This window comes from Myotis davidii, unplaced genomic scaffold (assembly GCF_000327345.1).
Source record: "Myotis davidii unplaced genomic scaffold, ASM32734v1 scaffold438, whole genome shotgun sequence".
Classification (NCBI taxonomy): domain Eukaryota; kingdom Metazoa; phylum Chordata; class Mammalia; order Chiroptera; family Vespertilionidae; genus Myotis; species Myotis davidii.
Genome location: NW_006290031.1, coordinates 2,672,781 through 2,685,879, shown reverse-complemented (window position 1 = coordinate 2,685,879; position 13,099 = coordinate 2,672,781). Strand labels below are relative to the sequence as shown.

Here is a 13,099-nt window from a genome sequence, read left to right as displayed (position 1 = left end):
CTGGAGCAACATTACAGTTATGAATTAGCAACGAAAATAATTTTATGTTTGGGTCACCACAACATGAGGAACTGTATTTAAAGGGCCATTAGGAAGATTGAGAACCACTGCCTTAGGCTCTCCTCCTGTTTCTTAAGTTTTTTCTCTAGATGCTGCTCTGCTTGGGTATTTTTTCCTACCTTGTCTTCTAGCTCACTGATTTGGTAGTCTGCTTCTTCTTGTCTACTGTTGATGCTTTCCATTGAGTTCTTTAAAGCAGTGATGTCATTTTTCATTTATTCTTGGTTCTTCTTCATTTCCTCTTGGTTCTTACACATATTGTGGAATTTGTCTTCCATTCTTTTCAGCCACCTTATGACCATTTCTCTGAATTCTTTCCCTGAAATATTGCTTGCCTCCATTTCATTTACTTCCTTTTCTGGTGATGCCTTCTTTCATATGCAGGCTTCTTTGTCTCCCCATGATCTCTCTTCTCTGGGTATCCAGTTATGTAGCGCTCTCTCTCTCTCCTGTGTTGATTTAAAAGCACAAAATACAACACAACAAGGCACAACACACAAGGCACTGAACACAAATGTATTCACAATACTAATAATCCCAAATAAAGGTGACCACCAGGAAAAGAGAATTAGGGGATAAGAAAAAAAAAAAGGAGCTCAAAAATGATATTGAGAAAAGGCAAAAAAGTAAGAGAGAAAAGAAAGAGAATAAAAAAGACAGCGGGAAAAACTATATGAGGAGAAAACTCCAATAGAACAACCACTAATCCCGAGAAATGCAAACTACAAACAACAACTAATAACAAACAAGGAGAGGAAAAACAGCAAAAAACAAAAAGGGAAATAAGCACACAAAAAACCCAATCTAATCGGCAATCAAGCAAACAACAATAGGACAGAGAAAGCAAGGCATAAGAAAATAAAAGAAAAAAACTTAGAACAAAAAAAAAAAAGGACAAGAAAAACCACACACAAAAAAGTGAAGAAAAAAAAATTTGGATAATGAAGAAAGAGAAGAGAGGTATGTATGGACTTACAGCAGGGAATCGGAAATTAGAGGGTGAATTTTTAACGGTACAAAAAGGAATAGGGAAAATCTAAAGCAGGAATAGAGTAAGAGAAACAAGACAATAAAAGGGGAAAAGTGAGGAAGAGAGTGTTGGTATACAGGTGAAGTTGAGATAGAGTAAAATGATGCTATAGAAAAAATGAAAATACAATGTAGAACACTAATCCCAAAATAAAGAGAAAATAAAATGACACTTAAACAAAAAGTAAAATAGTACTAATAATAATACTGATTCAGAATAAAAATATAATTAAAAAGGTAAGTGAGAAAAAAATAAAAAATATATAGTTTCCTAAATAAACGATGAAAAAATAAAAATGTGCAGTAGTGAAGGTCATTCACTTCCTCTACTGTTTTGTTTGACATGCCTGTTATCTGTCAGGTAGTCAGGACATTATTGAAGTTCTCTGCGTTCCACTGCTTCTCTGTGTTGTAAGCCACAGTCCTGATTTTCAAGCAGGCAGTATTACTTTGTTTCTTAGACTCCTTTATTTGTGTTTCCACAAGAGTCAATTTGTGATTCAACCCCTGGGTGGCAGTGTTTCTGAATTGACCTCTGGGGCTATAAATCCTCTCTAGCCAGTATTTAGATTTTGTTTTTCCTGTCGCACTTAATACTGGTTTGGGAGAATGGACTGCCCCAGAGTTTGTTCTCTGATAATTATTCCCCACTCTGATCCCCAGGTTCCACAAAACAACTTTCCCCTTCAGTCTCTTAGAGTGTCCCCAACTGCATGATCCTATGTACTGGGCTAAGTAACCAAAAACAAGGATTTAAAGAGAAAAAAAAAGCCAGAGTAAGTGCGCGAACTTGCGACTTTTACTCTCCTGCACTGCATGCAACTCTGTGAACATCTCTGTGCACGTCTTTTTTTCTCCTGGCACTAAACAGCCAGCACACTGGCAAAATTTTAGGCTGCCTTTTTTGCGCCCAGTCCAGCTATGGGTTGCTTTTAGAGTTCCCGTCTGCCAGTAGCCCTGCGGATCCCCGTCCACATTCACGGATCACACTAGCCCCAGTGGCTGTGGATTTTGTGGGGCTCAGACTTCCCCCAAACCTCCAGATCCCATTGTGTGGGTTTCTCCAGCCTGGATTGCAGACTTCACCTTTCCCTAGGCGAAATCTGACCTTCCCATGAGAAGGATCAGAGCTCATCTGAGTCCGCGTATTTGCGCTGCTTGAGATCCAGTGTTCTGGGTTCGCAGCTGGACCCTGGATGTTGTGGTTGTAGAGTCCCGGGATGTATAGGTTTCCAGTAACAGCCACTCTCTCCTTCAAGATGGCATGGTCTATGCGGCAGAGCTGATCGTTCCGAGAGACATTTTAGCAGCAGTGGAGGCTGCCCAGTCAGGCAGTACCCAACAGTACCTTGGAGTATAGCTGTCCTTCATCCACAAATATACATTCCCCATACGTCCATACACTCTCCTTTCATTCTCTCACACACTATCTTGTAGTCTACCTTCCCGTTGGCAGCCATCTTCCTCTTCTATTTCCCAAAAATACTGTTTTATTCTATTAATATAAATGGATTGACTCTGCCTGTTGTTGTATAAATGAAGTTCTTCTGTCTCCTGACTCTTTTATTTGTAGTTTTTAAAATTTATCCATGTTGCAAGATCTGGATACTGGGGATACTGGTTTGCTACTGGGATGTCATTGCTTATAAAGTGTTCAGTGGACAAAACTAGGAAAGTTTGTTAGAAAAATAGATATATCACCAACTCAAACCCTTTACTATAGTATTCTTATTTCCTTTCAAATTTCAGACTCCTCTTTCAGTGTGTATTCTGATTCCCATCAAAAGTTTGTTTTTAAACAATTTTTAATACTAATTTTAATGTTCAGTTATGAAAAATAGAACTTGAAGTAAGTACTGTACTATTATTAAAGGCATACAAATATAAGATTCTTAAAGTGAAACATGTGTTCTTTAGCTAAAATGTAACTTAAAATTTTTAAAGTTAATAAGTACATATGTTGAATTTTTCTATCATAGTTGTATTTTTCTTTATTTCTAAAAGGTGAATACCTTTGAATTTTAGTTAAAATTCTGATCAATTATTTTGAAGAAATTTAGTTTTAGTTTTATATTATTCTTAAATTACAGCATATTTATTTTTGAGAAACCCCAAAGCCTAATTGCTAAGACTTTTATTGGTGAGCATATAAATGATTTGAGTCCTGTTATTAACTCACTAGTAGTCCTGTGCACAAATCCATGCATGAGTAGCTCGCTGTCACGCCCTCCTGTAGGTCTCCACCAGTTGTAGATTTGGTTGTGATGTTATGGTGTAATGGATAACTAGCATGTTCATCTCTTATTATATAGAATAATAAATCTGTGCCCTTTCTGTCCTATTCGGTTTGGCTCAGTGGATAGAGTGTAGACTTGTGGACTGAAGGGTCCCAAGTTTGATTCTGATCAAGGGCACATGCCCGGGTTGTGGGCTCTGTCCCCAGTAGAGGGCATGCAGGAGGCAGCCAATCAGTGATTCTCTCTCATCATTGATGTTTCTCTCCCTCTCTCCCTCTCTGAAATCAATAAAAATATATATATATGAAAAAAATCTGTGCCCTTTATCAAGTTACTGTAATCTCCCCTTTTTTTCTGGGGATATGATCCAAGAACCGCAGCAGATGCCTGAAACTGCAAAAAGTACAGAACCATATGTATTGCATGTGCTAAATTTTTTCATATTCATACATACCTTTTCACTTAAAGGAGGCACTTAATGTGGTTTCTCTTTGGTATATTCGAATTGCTAGCATCACTACTCTTGTGCTTTGGGGCCATTATTAAAGAAACTAAAGATGACATGCCACAAGCACTGTGATACTGTAACAGCTACTAGTAGCAGATAGCTACTAAGTAACTAATAGGGTGCTTATGCTGGACAAAGGGAAAATTCACTTCCAGTGTTTGATTTCATCATGCTACTCAGGACACAGTGTGTAATTTAAAGTTTACGTATTGTTTATTTCTGGAATTTTTCATTTACTATTTTGGGCCATAAGTAACTAAAACTGCAGAAAGTGAAACTGCAGATGGAGGGGGATTGCTGTACTTTATTTCTTTGAACTTCAGTGTCCTCACCTATGAAATTGGAGTAATTTTTAGGTTATTGGAAGTAAGGATGTACAATTAAAATTTTTGAAAGAAAGTTCTTTAATCAAAATTCCTATTTCTAGGCACTGAAAGATAGCACAGAAGTGGAAATTGTGGATGAGAAAATGAGAAAAAAGATAGAACCAGAAAAATGGCCAATTCCGGGCCCTCCTCCACGTAGAGTGCCACAAACAGACTTCTCTCAACTGATTGACTGCCCAGAGTTTGTACCAGGCCAAGCCTTTTATTCACATGCAGGTAATAGCTTTTCTTCTACAGCAAACAGCATAACTCTGGGCTTTTTGATGCAATTTGCCTATCTTTTTAAAGCTTATTTAGCTTTAGTATGAAAATTAAAGATAACTAAATGACTTTGATGCTCTAAATTCTACTCATAATTGTCTCCCACACGAGCTATAAATTAAATAGGGTTTTAAGAATTATGAATGAATCTCTGCTCTATCTTAAATTATTTGTGTACTTTGTCGTGTGGAGTTTGTACTTCTCTTAATTTTGCTAAATGATTATAGATATATTGTGGCAGTTTTCTTCTTGTAAACTTGGAATAATCCAGTAGGATTCTAGTATCTAAGTCTTATACCCAAGAGTGGGGAAGACTTTATTTAATTTTCTTAGCAATCTTGTACTTCCAATCTTGTCTTGAAAAGATGAGATGACCTACCTATATTCTAATGCATAATTGGGGTTCTCTTATGAAGTTATTATAATTATTGATTAAAGAATTGGTGGTACTTAGAATTTCCAAAAACTGCTTTAATGTTAAGACTTTTTCCTGGATCATTTTTAAGACATTCCCTCTTGGGAAAAAATATGTGTGCTTAAACTTTTTTCAGTCAGGGTGATGATCTTCTGATGCTCTTGGATGTCATTTGATCGGAATATGCAGAGGAATAGGTGACTCACTGAAATATCATTATAAATGTTGGAACAAATCGTGCTGCAGAAATGAAAGCGACCAGAGTTACTTCTTTGCAAGAATGTCTACTCCCAACTCCTTGTGGAGGACGTTGGGTCAACACTACAGTGGAGATAAACACCTATTTGATGATGATGGTGATGATGATGAGAGACAGACCAGAGGACTGCTGTTGTTTTTATAGGAGCTGCCCATTTGTGTGTAAATAACCTGGGCTGCATGTGCTACTTTTTATTCACGGTGGGAAAGTTAATTTTCATTCTGGAAATATTACAAGATTCTGTCTTTTCCTTTTAGACTTATGTACTTGTGTCCAGATCAATAAAGTAGAAGTAGAGAGGCTTGAGTGGCATTTCCCAGATTGTTAGGTCCTTTGCTATTTAATTTGCCCCTCTTTTATAGTGTACTGTATCTCACATATTGTCATATTTTACATGGACTTTAAGATTTATTAATGTGGACACTAAGGGATAAGAAATTTAAGAAATGAAAGTATTTTTTTCGCTCTTTAAAATTTATTTTTTATACACTAGTGTGAGGCACCTGCCATCAAAAAAGTACTGATGGACAGTCTCACAGATAATTTTATTTATTGTTTCTTTGATTGTCAGCCCTCTGTGTCTCTAAACCTAGAACGCAACTTGGGCAAGTGTTTTAAATTTGAAGAAACATTTTTAAGGTTTTTAAAATAAAGATATGCTGTCTGTATAAGTTAGATTAATATATTGTGTAAATGTGGGGTCCAAGATGACATTTTTAACCTGCTCATGAACAGGCATTAGTTGAGTTAGATAAAATAGAAAACACTTCTTCCACAGAGTAGCTAAGATAGGTTAGTCAAGTTGGTGATGCCTGTCCATAAGCGATTTATGCATTATTAATAAAATTACAGGAATAAAATCACAATGTCTTGTAAATTTTTGTGTTTTTTTAATATACTCATTTACATGCACACATACACCGCCTGAAACAAGTCAATGTACATTTAAAATGTTAAAAAATGTAGGTTCTTTACATTATACATCAGAGACCAGATGGATAATGAAGGCATTATAGAAAGATGGAATGTGTTTTGAGTTATGCTGATTCACTTTAAATCATAGGAATAATCGTGTAAATTCAGTCTTTTCCTGTGACTGCCCAAATTTCTGGCCTTAACAATTCTCCTTTGATAAGAAAGCCTTAGTTTCCTAAATTCAGTTGAGAGTACTGCACCAAAAATTTGAAATGGGAATAAAGGATAGGAAATTTAGATTGTGTTTATCTGTATCCATGCATAAAGAAAAATAGTGAAACTTTTACCTATATCCTTTTTACTCAAATGAGAAGACCTTAAATTTCAAAAACATAACCCATGATACTATGTTTTCTAAGGGATTTGTGTGGTAAAATATTAAAAATTTTTGGTCCTTTTCACTAAAAAATTAAAATTTCTATTTTTTCCTCTATGGAGCTTGAATTGTCTAACATGGATTGACCTTTTTGCTGAACAGAGGACCTTAATGCACCAGAAAAGGTTGATTATGGGAATGGTAAGGTGTTCTGAAATTTAGGTTTTGCAGTTCTATGGATATGGTATTGTGCTATCAATAGTAAGAGAATTTCATTCACCAAAATTGAGAGGTCAGGTATTTGTCAATCTTGTGTTGTTTTTTGTTTGTTTGTTTCTATTTGGCCCTAAAAATATATATAAGATTTTCCTTAATGATTGCTAAGCTGTGGGATTTTTTTGAAAAGTTAATCTGCAGAAGTATTCTTGAATGTGCCACACATAAAGCATGTTATCATTTTTAAAGCAATCTATGTAATTACTGCTGTGATTCAGGGTGGAAAAAAAAAAAGTCATGACAGCCTGGCCTTGTGCTCAGTGGTTGACTGTGAACCTCTGAGCCAGGAGGTAAAGGTTTTATTCCCTGTCAGGGCACATGCCTGGACTGCAGGCTTGATCCCCAGTAGGAAGTGTGCAGAAGGCAGCTGATCAATGATTCTTATCATTGTTTCTATCCCTCTCTTTCTGAAATCAATAAAAAGAAATCTTTTAAAAGAATTGTGACAGGTAAATATGAAATATATACAGTGGGGCAAAAGTATGGTTAGAGATCATATGGAAAATAATAAAATAATGTAATAAAGATAAACTCACAACTGTAAACCTGTTTTTGTCCCACTCTGTATATGGTGATTTATCCAAAGTTATATGGACAATTTTCAATTACTGAAAACTGCAACAATACTTTTTTTTTTCTGTTGAGTTCTTACAAACTAGAAACCATAAATGTCAAAGTATGCATTTAATTTTTTTTAAACATATTTTATCGATTTTTTATAGAGAGGAAGGGAGAGAGACAGAGAGTCAGAAACATCGACGAGAGAGAAACATCGACCAGCCGCCTCCCGCACATCCCCCACCGGGGATGTGCCCGCAACCCAGGCACACGCCCTTGACCGGAATCGAACCCGGGACCCTTCAGTCCGCAGGCCGATGCTCCATCCACTGAGCCAAACCGGTCTCGGCTGCATTTAATTTTTTGTCTAAGTTTAGTGTCAAGTAATCCAAGCCATATTCAAATTCATTTGGTCTTGGAAGATTAGTGCTTTACTATTAACCTTTAAAATTTTCACACGTATAGTTTGACATCTTTTCATTGTAAAAGAAAACAATCACACAAAGCATATGTATAGCTTAATTATAAGGTAAACGCCCTTTAAAAAGTAAATTTTTCCTGTCCTACCCAATTTCTTTGGTATTTTAATGTCATTTAATTTATAAGCACATGTGCTGTTAATATAGTAAAACACTTGACTTCATGGTAGAAACATTCAAGCTTGAACATTTAGAGATGATTATGTAATAAGTATAAGTAGTTGTTTAAAGATTAAATATCTATGTTAAAAAATTGGCCGAAACCGGTTTGGCTCAGTGGATAGAGCGTCGGCCTGCAGACTGAAAGGTCCCAGGTTCGATTCCGGTCAAGGGCATGTACCTGGGTTGCAGGCACATCCCCAGTAGGGGGTGTGCAGGAGGCAGCTGATCGATGTTTCTCTCTCATCGATGTTTCTGACTATCGCTCTCCCTTCCTCTCTGTAAAAAATCAATAAAATATATTTTAAAAAAAATTGTAGCAACTGATTTTCCTAATAGGTGCATAATGCTAAGTTCCTTAATTCTCACACACATTCTAGGGTGGTGGTTTTGTGTCTACTTTTAAAGCTTTATTAACTCCATGAACGTAGATGATTCATAATATTAGAAATAGGGTTCTCTATAACTTGAATAATATGGACAGCCCGAAACTAGTATTTTCCTCATACTACTTTTGTGGCTCAAGTGGTCACCTATATACTATTAATTAAGGAAGTTAGCATCAATATTCAATAGAAATATATTTGCCAACCTTAGCCGGTTTGGCTCTGGATAGAGTGTCAGCCTGTAGACTGAAAGGTCCTGGATTCGATTAATGTATCTATGTCCCCAAAGCCCTCTTTTCTCTGACTTTAGTGAGGCAAAGCAGACCAGTCCAGGCTCATATCCCTAGCCATTTCTTGTTTCACATCCCCAGCTTTAATAAACGTCCTCTAAAATGAAGGAAAAAACCCCCCACAATTTAATATAGCTAAATACAGCATTAGCATAAAAATTATGGATCTGTTTTTTTGGGGTTTTTTTGTACCATGTCTTTGAAATCTGGTGCTTGTTTATACTTATCCTAAGCACATTATGATTAGTCATCTTTCAAGTGCTCAGTAGTTTCATATGGCTAGTGGCTGTTATTGGACAGTGCAATTTAGAGCATTTTAAAAATATAAAACATATCTTTAAAGCAATATAGTAATCTAATGGTTGGTTCCTGGAACTAGCTATGTGTCCATCAAAAAGATAAACTTACCAATAGTATGTAGTAGATGAAATTAAAATCTTGGAATATTCTTCTCAAACTCAGATTCCTGAAATGTGCCTTTGCATTTTAATTTAGCAAATAAAATGAAAATTGTTCATTTATATCAGTTTTCCCTATGTAATATATTCAGCTTTTCAAAAAATTTCTAAGGAATTGGCTTTTGAGGGGTAAATAATGATGCTTCGAATTCTGCAATATAAATTTGTTTTTAAGACACTTTTTGTCCAAAGCAAGTTTATATTGCATTATAACTTAAATAGTCTTTAACTTTTAGAAAAGGAATTTATGAAGGACTCAGTTTGGATTTTATTTATGAGTATACTTTGATTAAAAAAAAAGATAGTGTGGAGAAAGGCATTTTTAATTCCAATGGAGTTATAAAGTGCTTAAGTGTTATTGCCAGGGCAGTGCACTTATATGACATTCTACTTTTTATTCAGTATGAGCTAAGTAGGCACACTGCATTAGGTAAACCTTGTCAAGCAAAGGAAATGTGAAAAGTGTAGGAGTGATGGCTGTATTAGTATAAAACCTAGCAGAACAATGTAGGACTGATTTTTGCCCACAATAAAATAAGTATTTAGTTTAACTGGCTTAATAGCTTTAAGATTTATTAATTTCATTATGATTAATAGATTTTAATATAAGATTTTACAGAGAATTGATTCCCAAATAGATATGCTGTCATAATTAGTGACTTTCGTTGATACTCTGGAGAAGTTTTAATGAATTTGGACTTCGTAAGCGTTGGTGACATTGCACTTATTATTCATTGGTTTCACTTGAATACATCTTACAAACTTTTCAGGTTTGAAAATCATTGAAAAGGTTATAATTGAGATTGATTTATCATGCTTTGTGAAAAAAAAGCCCAAGGAAAAAAAAGAAATGTTTTATAAGTAATAAAACTATTATTTTAACTACTGAACTAACTTAAAATTTTAGAGTCTGCCCCCAATTCTCCAAGAATTGGAAGTCCACTGAACACAAAGAAAAGTACTGAAACAAGTAATCTCCAAGCAATGACTAGAGTTTTGTCTACCAGTTTGCCTGACTTGGACTCAGAACCTTGGATAGAAGAAAAAAAGAGACATCGTTCATCCCTAGTGAAATTGAATGTAAGTTGTTATAAACCAAGTGAACTGTGATAAATTTTAATGAAGTGTTTGTCAGAGATATATATATATAAAATTAGGAAACATTTTTATAAATTTAAAAATTGGAACCATGGCCTTCAGTAAAAACCTGTGGGTTACTCATTAGCTGAAAATACGTTATGTGGTGTCAGCTTTTAAAATTTATCTTTTCTGAATAAGATTTGGCTTTTTTACTTGTGACTAATTTAAATTTGAATACTTCCATTTTTAAAAAGCTGACAATCTAGATTATTTTTTTAACATTCTAAATTTTTAATTTTATAACCTTGTTATATTATTTGTAACCTTGTAAATTATTTTTAAAGTTCTTATACAAATAACTACTTGTAAAGGGTAAATATCAGAATTTTTTATCTTTTGGTGATGTACAAGAGGAAAGGGAAAGATAATTGATTTCTTGGTGGGAATGAGGATGGTGTGGTTAGGAAACATTAGGAGAGATCCCTGTGGTAGAACTGTATTTGGTGGCTGGATGCACGAACTTTCAAAGATGATAAAAATTGCTCTGATCTAAACCACAAACACAAATGAGTTCAAGTAATACTGGGGGAATCTGAATAAGATTGATAGGTTATGTCAGTGTGTACCTTGTTTCTGATATTGTACTATAGTTTTGCAAGATTGGGGGGAACTGGATAAAGAATATTAAGATCTCTGTTTTTTTATAAGTATGTGAATGTGCAGTTATCTTGAAAAAGTTTACTAAAAATGAACTTGTAAACAGTGCCACTCAAATGATTCGAATAGTGGAAATAAGCTTTACAAGGAAAAGCTCACTAAAAATAATTGGGCACAGATGTAAAAAGGATAAAAAAGCTATGATATTGAAGGTTATTATGAACAGCGCTCTTTATCCCTAAGATCAAAGCATGAAGAAAGGAAACATGCAGGATTTATGAGTGGTCCATCTCCTCTGATGGACCTGGAGGTATTGATATTTTGCCTCACCAGAGAGCATTTGGCAGTTACCTGGAGGCATTTTTGGTGGTTACAACTAGGGGAGTACTACTGCACCTTGTGAGTGGAGGCCAGGGAAGCTGCTAAACATCCTACTTGTGCTAAGTTTGAGAAATCCTGATCTAAGATAACTTTTTAATTTGCAATAGTAGTTAAATGTAGCACATTTAAATATTAAAAGAGTTTGTTTTGTTTTTCCTTGGGGGCGTTTGAAAAACCTAACAAAGCTTTTCCAAACATGATTTTCTAAAGATCCTGATTATTTTTTGTATTTGTCATAGCAAACCTAAGAGGGAGAATAGTGTCCTGGACTCACTGACAAAAATTTACCATATTTATACTACGAGCCACATTTTCTCTCCATATTTAAAATCTCCACATTTAAACATTTCTTTTAAAAATAATGGTTTATCTTTCAGTTTGCTTATGTAATTTGTTTAAAATGATAGAGAAGTTTTTATATAAAATGCCAATTTCTTCTTTTAGGAATCAGCATCTCTACCTGAAGAAGCATCAATTCAACTCTATCCTCCAGATGAACAAGAACAAGAAGAACTTGATTTCTTATTTGATGAAGAGATGGAACAAGTAGAAGAACGAAAAAACACATTTACTGATTGGTCTGATAATGATTCAGATTATGAAATTGATGACCAGGATTTAAACAAGATTTTGATTGTAACTCAGACACCACCTTACATGAGAAAACATCCTGGAGGAGATCGAACAAGCAACCACATGTCTCAGGCAAAAATTACATCTGAACTTGCTAAAGTTATCAACGATGGCTTATATTATTATGAACAGGATCTGTGGATGGAAGAAAATGAAAACACACACACAGCCATAAAGGTAATTGCTTCTGGCCAACATCTTTCTGCTGATACTATGGCTTGACAGTGTGTTGTTGCTTATATTTTCCTAAATTTTAAATTTTATTTTATGGGTCTTTATTTTAGAAAAATTTAAAGAAATTATATTTAATTTGAAAATTTCCAAGAAATATATCTGATAATCACAAACTGAGAAATAATATCTTATTAAAATTACAAGTGAAATGAATACGTAAATTAGAAAGAAAATATTAGCACTCTGAAATAAGTCAGAGAAAGACAATCACATGATCTCGCTCATATGTGGAATCTAAGTAACAAAATAAACTGATGTGTGGAGTGGATCCAGAGACATGGAAGCATGGAACAGAGTGCGGAATCTTGGAGGGTAGGTGGGTGGGAGGTAATCACCCAAAGACCTTATATGCATATATGCATAACCCATGGACACAGACAATAGGGTGGTGAAGATGGGAGGCAGGGGTGGGCTGGAGGGCGGTAAGGTGGGGAAAAGGGACATATGTAATACTTACAACAATAAATAATTATTAAAACCAAAAAATAAAGCAGAGCTTGGGGCTCAATGTGATCACTGAAAAAAATTACAGTGTAATAAATACTTAAATTACAAAGAAAATTTTAGCACTTTGACTAAAATCCTTGCTTTTCTTAGGTGAAAATAATAAGGCCCTTTCTCAAGGAATAAAACCTGAAGTTAAGGACAGTCTTAGTTTACATGCTCATTCCTCACCTGGCTTTGGTCACCACAGCTATAAGAGTGGGGCTTCTGAGCTGGGTTACTTTTGTTGCCTCCTGTACCTTAATCTATGATGCATTCTCTGTGATAGTAGAACTATTTGTGGACAGATGTAGAAGATTAAAATGGCTGATTGTTTTTCATTCTCCAGTCATTACTGTGGTGCTAGGGATGCTATTGAAACCTTGTTTCTTTTAATTTCATTTCATTTCATTTCATTTTTATCTTTATATTATTCTGATACCTATCTCAATTCTTAAGGTAAAATATGAGATTGCCAGTGTAGTCAACTGGCCACCTGCATTTTTTGTATGAACTTTAATGGGATAGGTAGTTATTAAAAGGAATCTATTCTGCCATTAAATTGGTCAAACAGCAGAA

At 35.0% G+C, this 13,099-nt stretch overlaps 1 protein-coding gene across 12 annotated transcripts in view; it reads left to right on the top strand.

The window, feature by feature from the left end:
• The window catches only part of LARP1B (La ribonucleoprotein domain family member 1B), a 90,855-nt gene that overhangs the window by 33,304 nt on the left and 44,452 nt on the right, over window positions 1-13,099 (top strand). For 10 of the 12 annotated variants that reach the window (XM_015563318.1, XM_015563320.1, XM_015563317.1 and 7 more), the window contains 3 exons: window positions 4,262-4,436; window positions 9,960-10,132; window positions 11,615-11,980. In XM_015563318.1, the coding sequence (XP_015418804.1) occupies window positions 4,262-4,436; window positions 9,960-10,132; window positions 11,615-11,980 (714 nt within the window). Of the gene's footprint in view, window positions 1-4,261; window positions 4,437-5,032; window positions 6,033-6,568; window positions 6,648-9,959; window positions 10,133-11,614; window positions 11,981-13,099 lie in introns of those variants that run through there. The other 2 variants (XR_001513693.1, XM_006762816.2) reach the window with 2 other exon arrangements.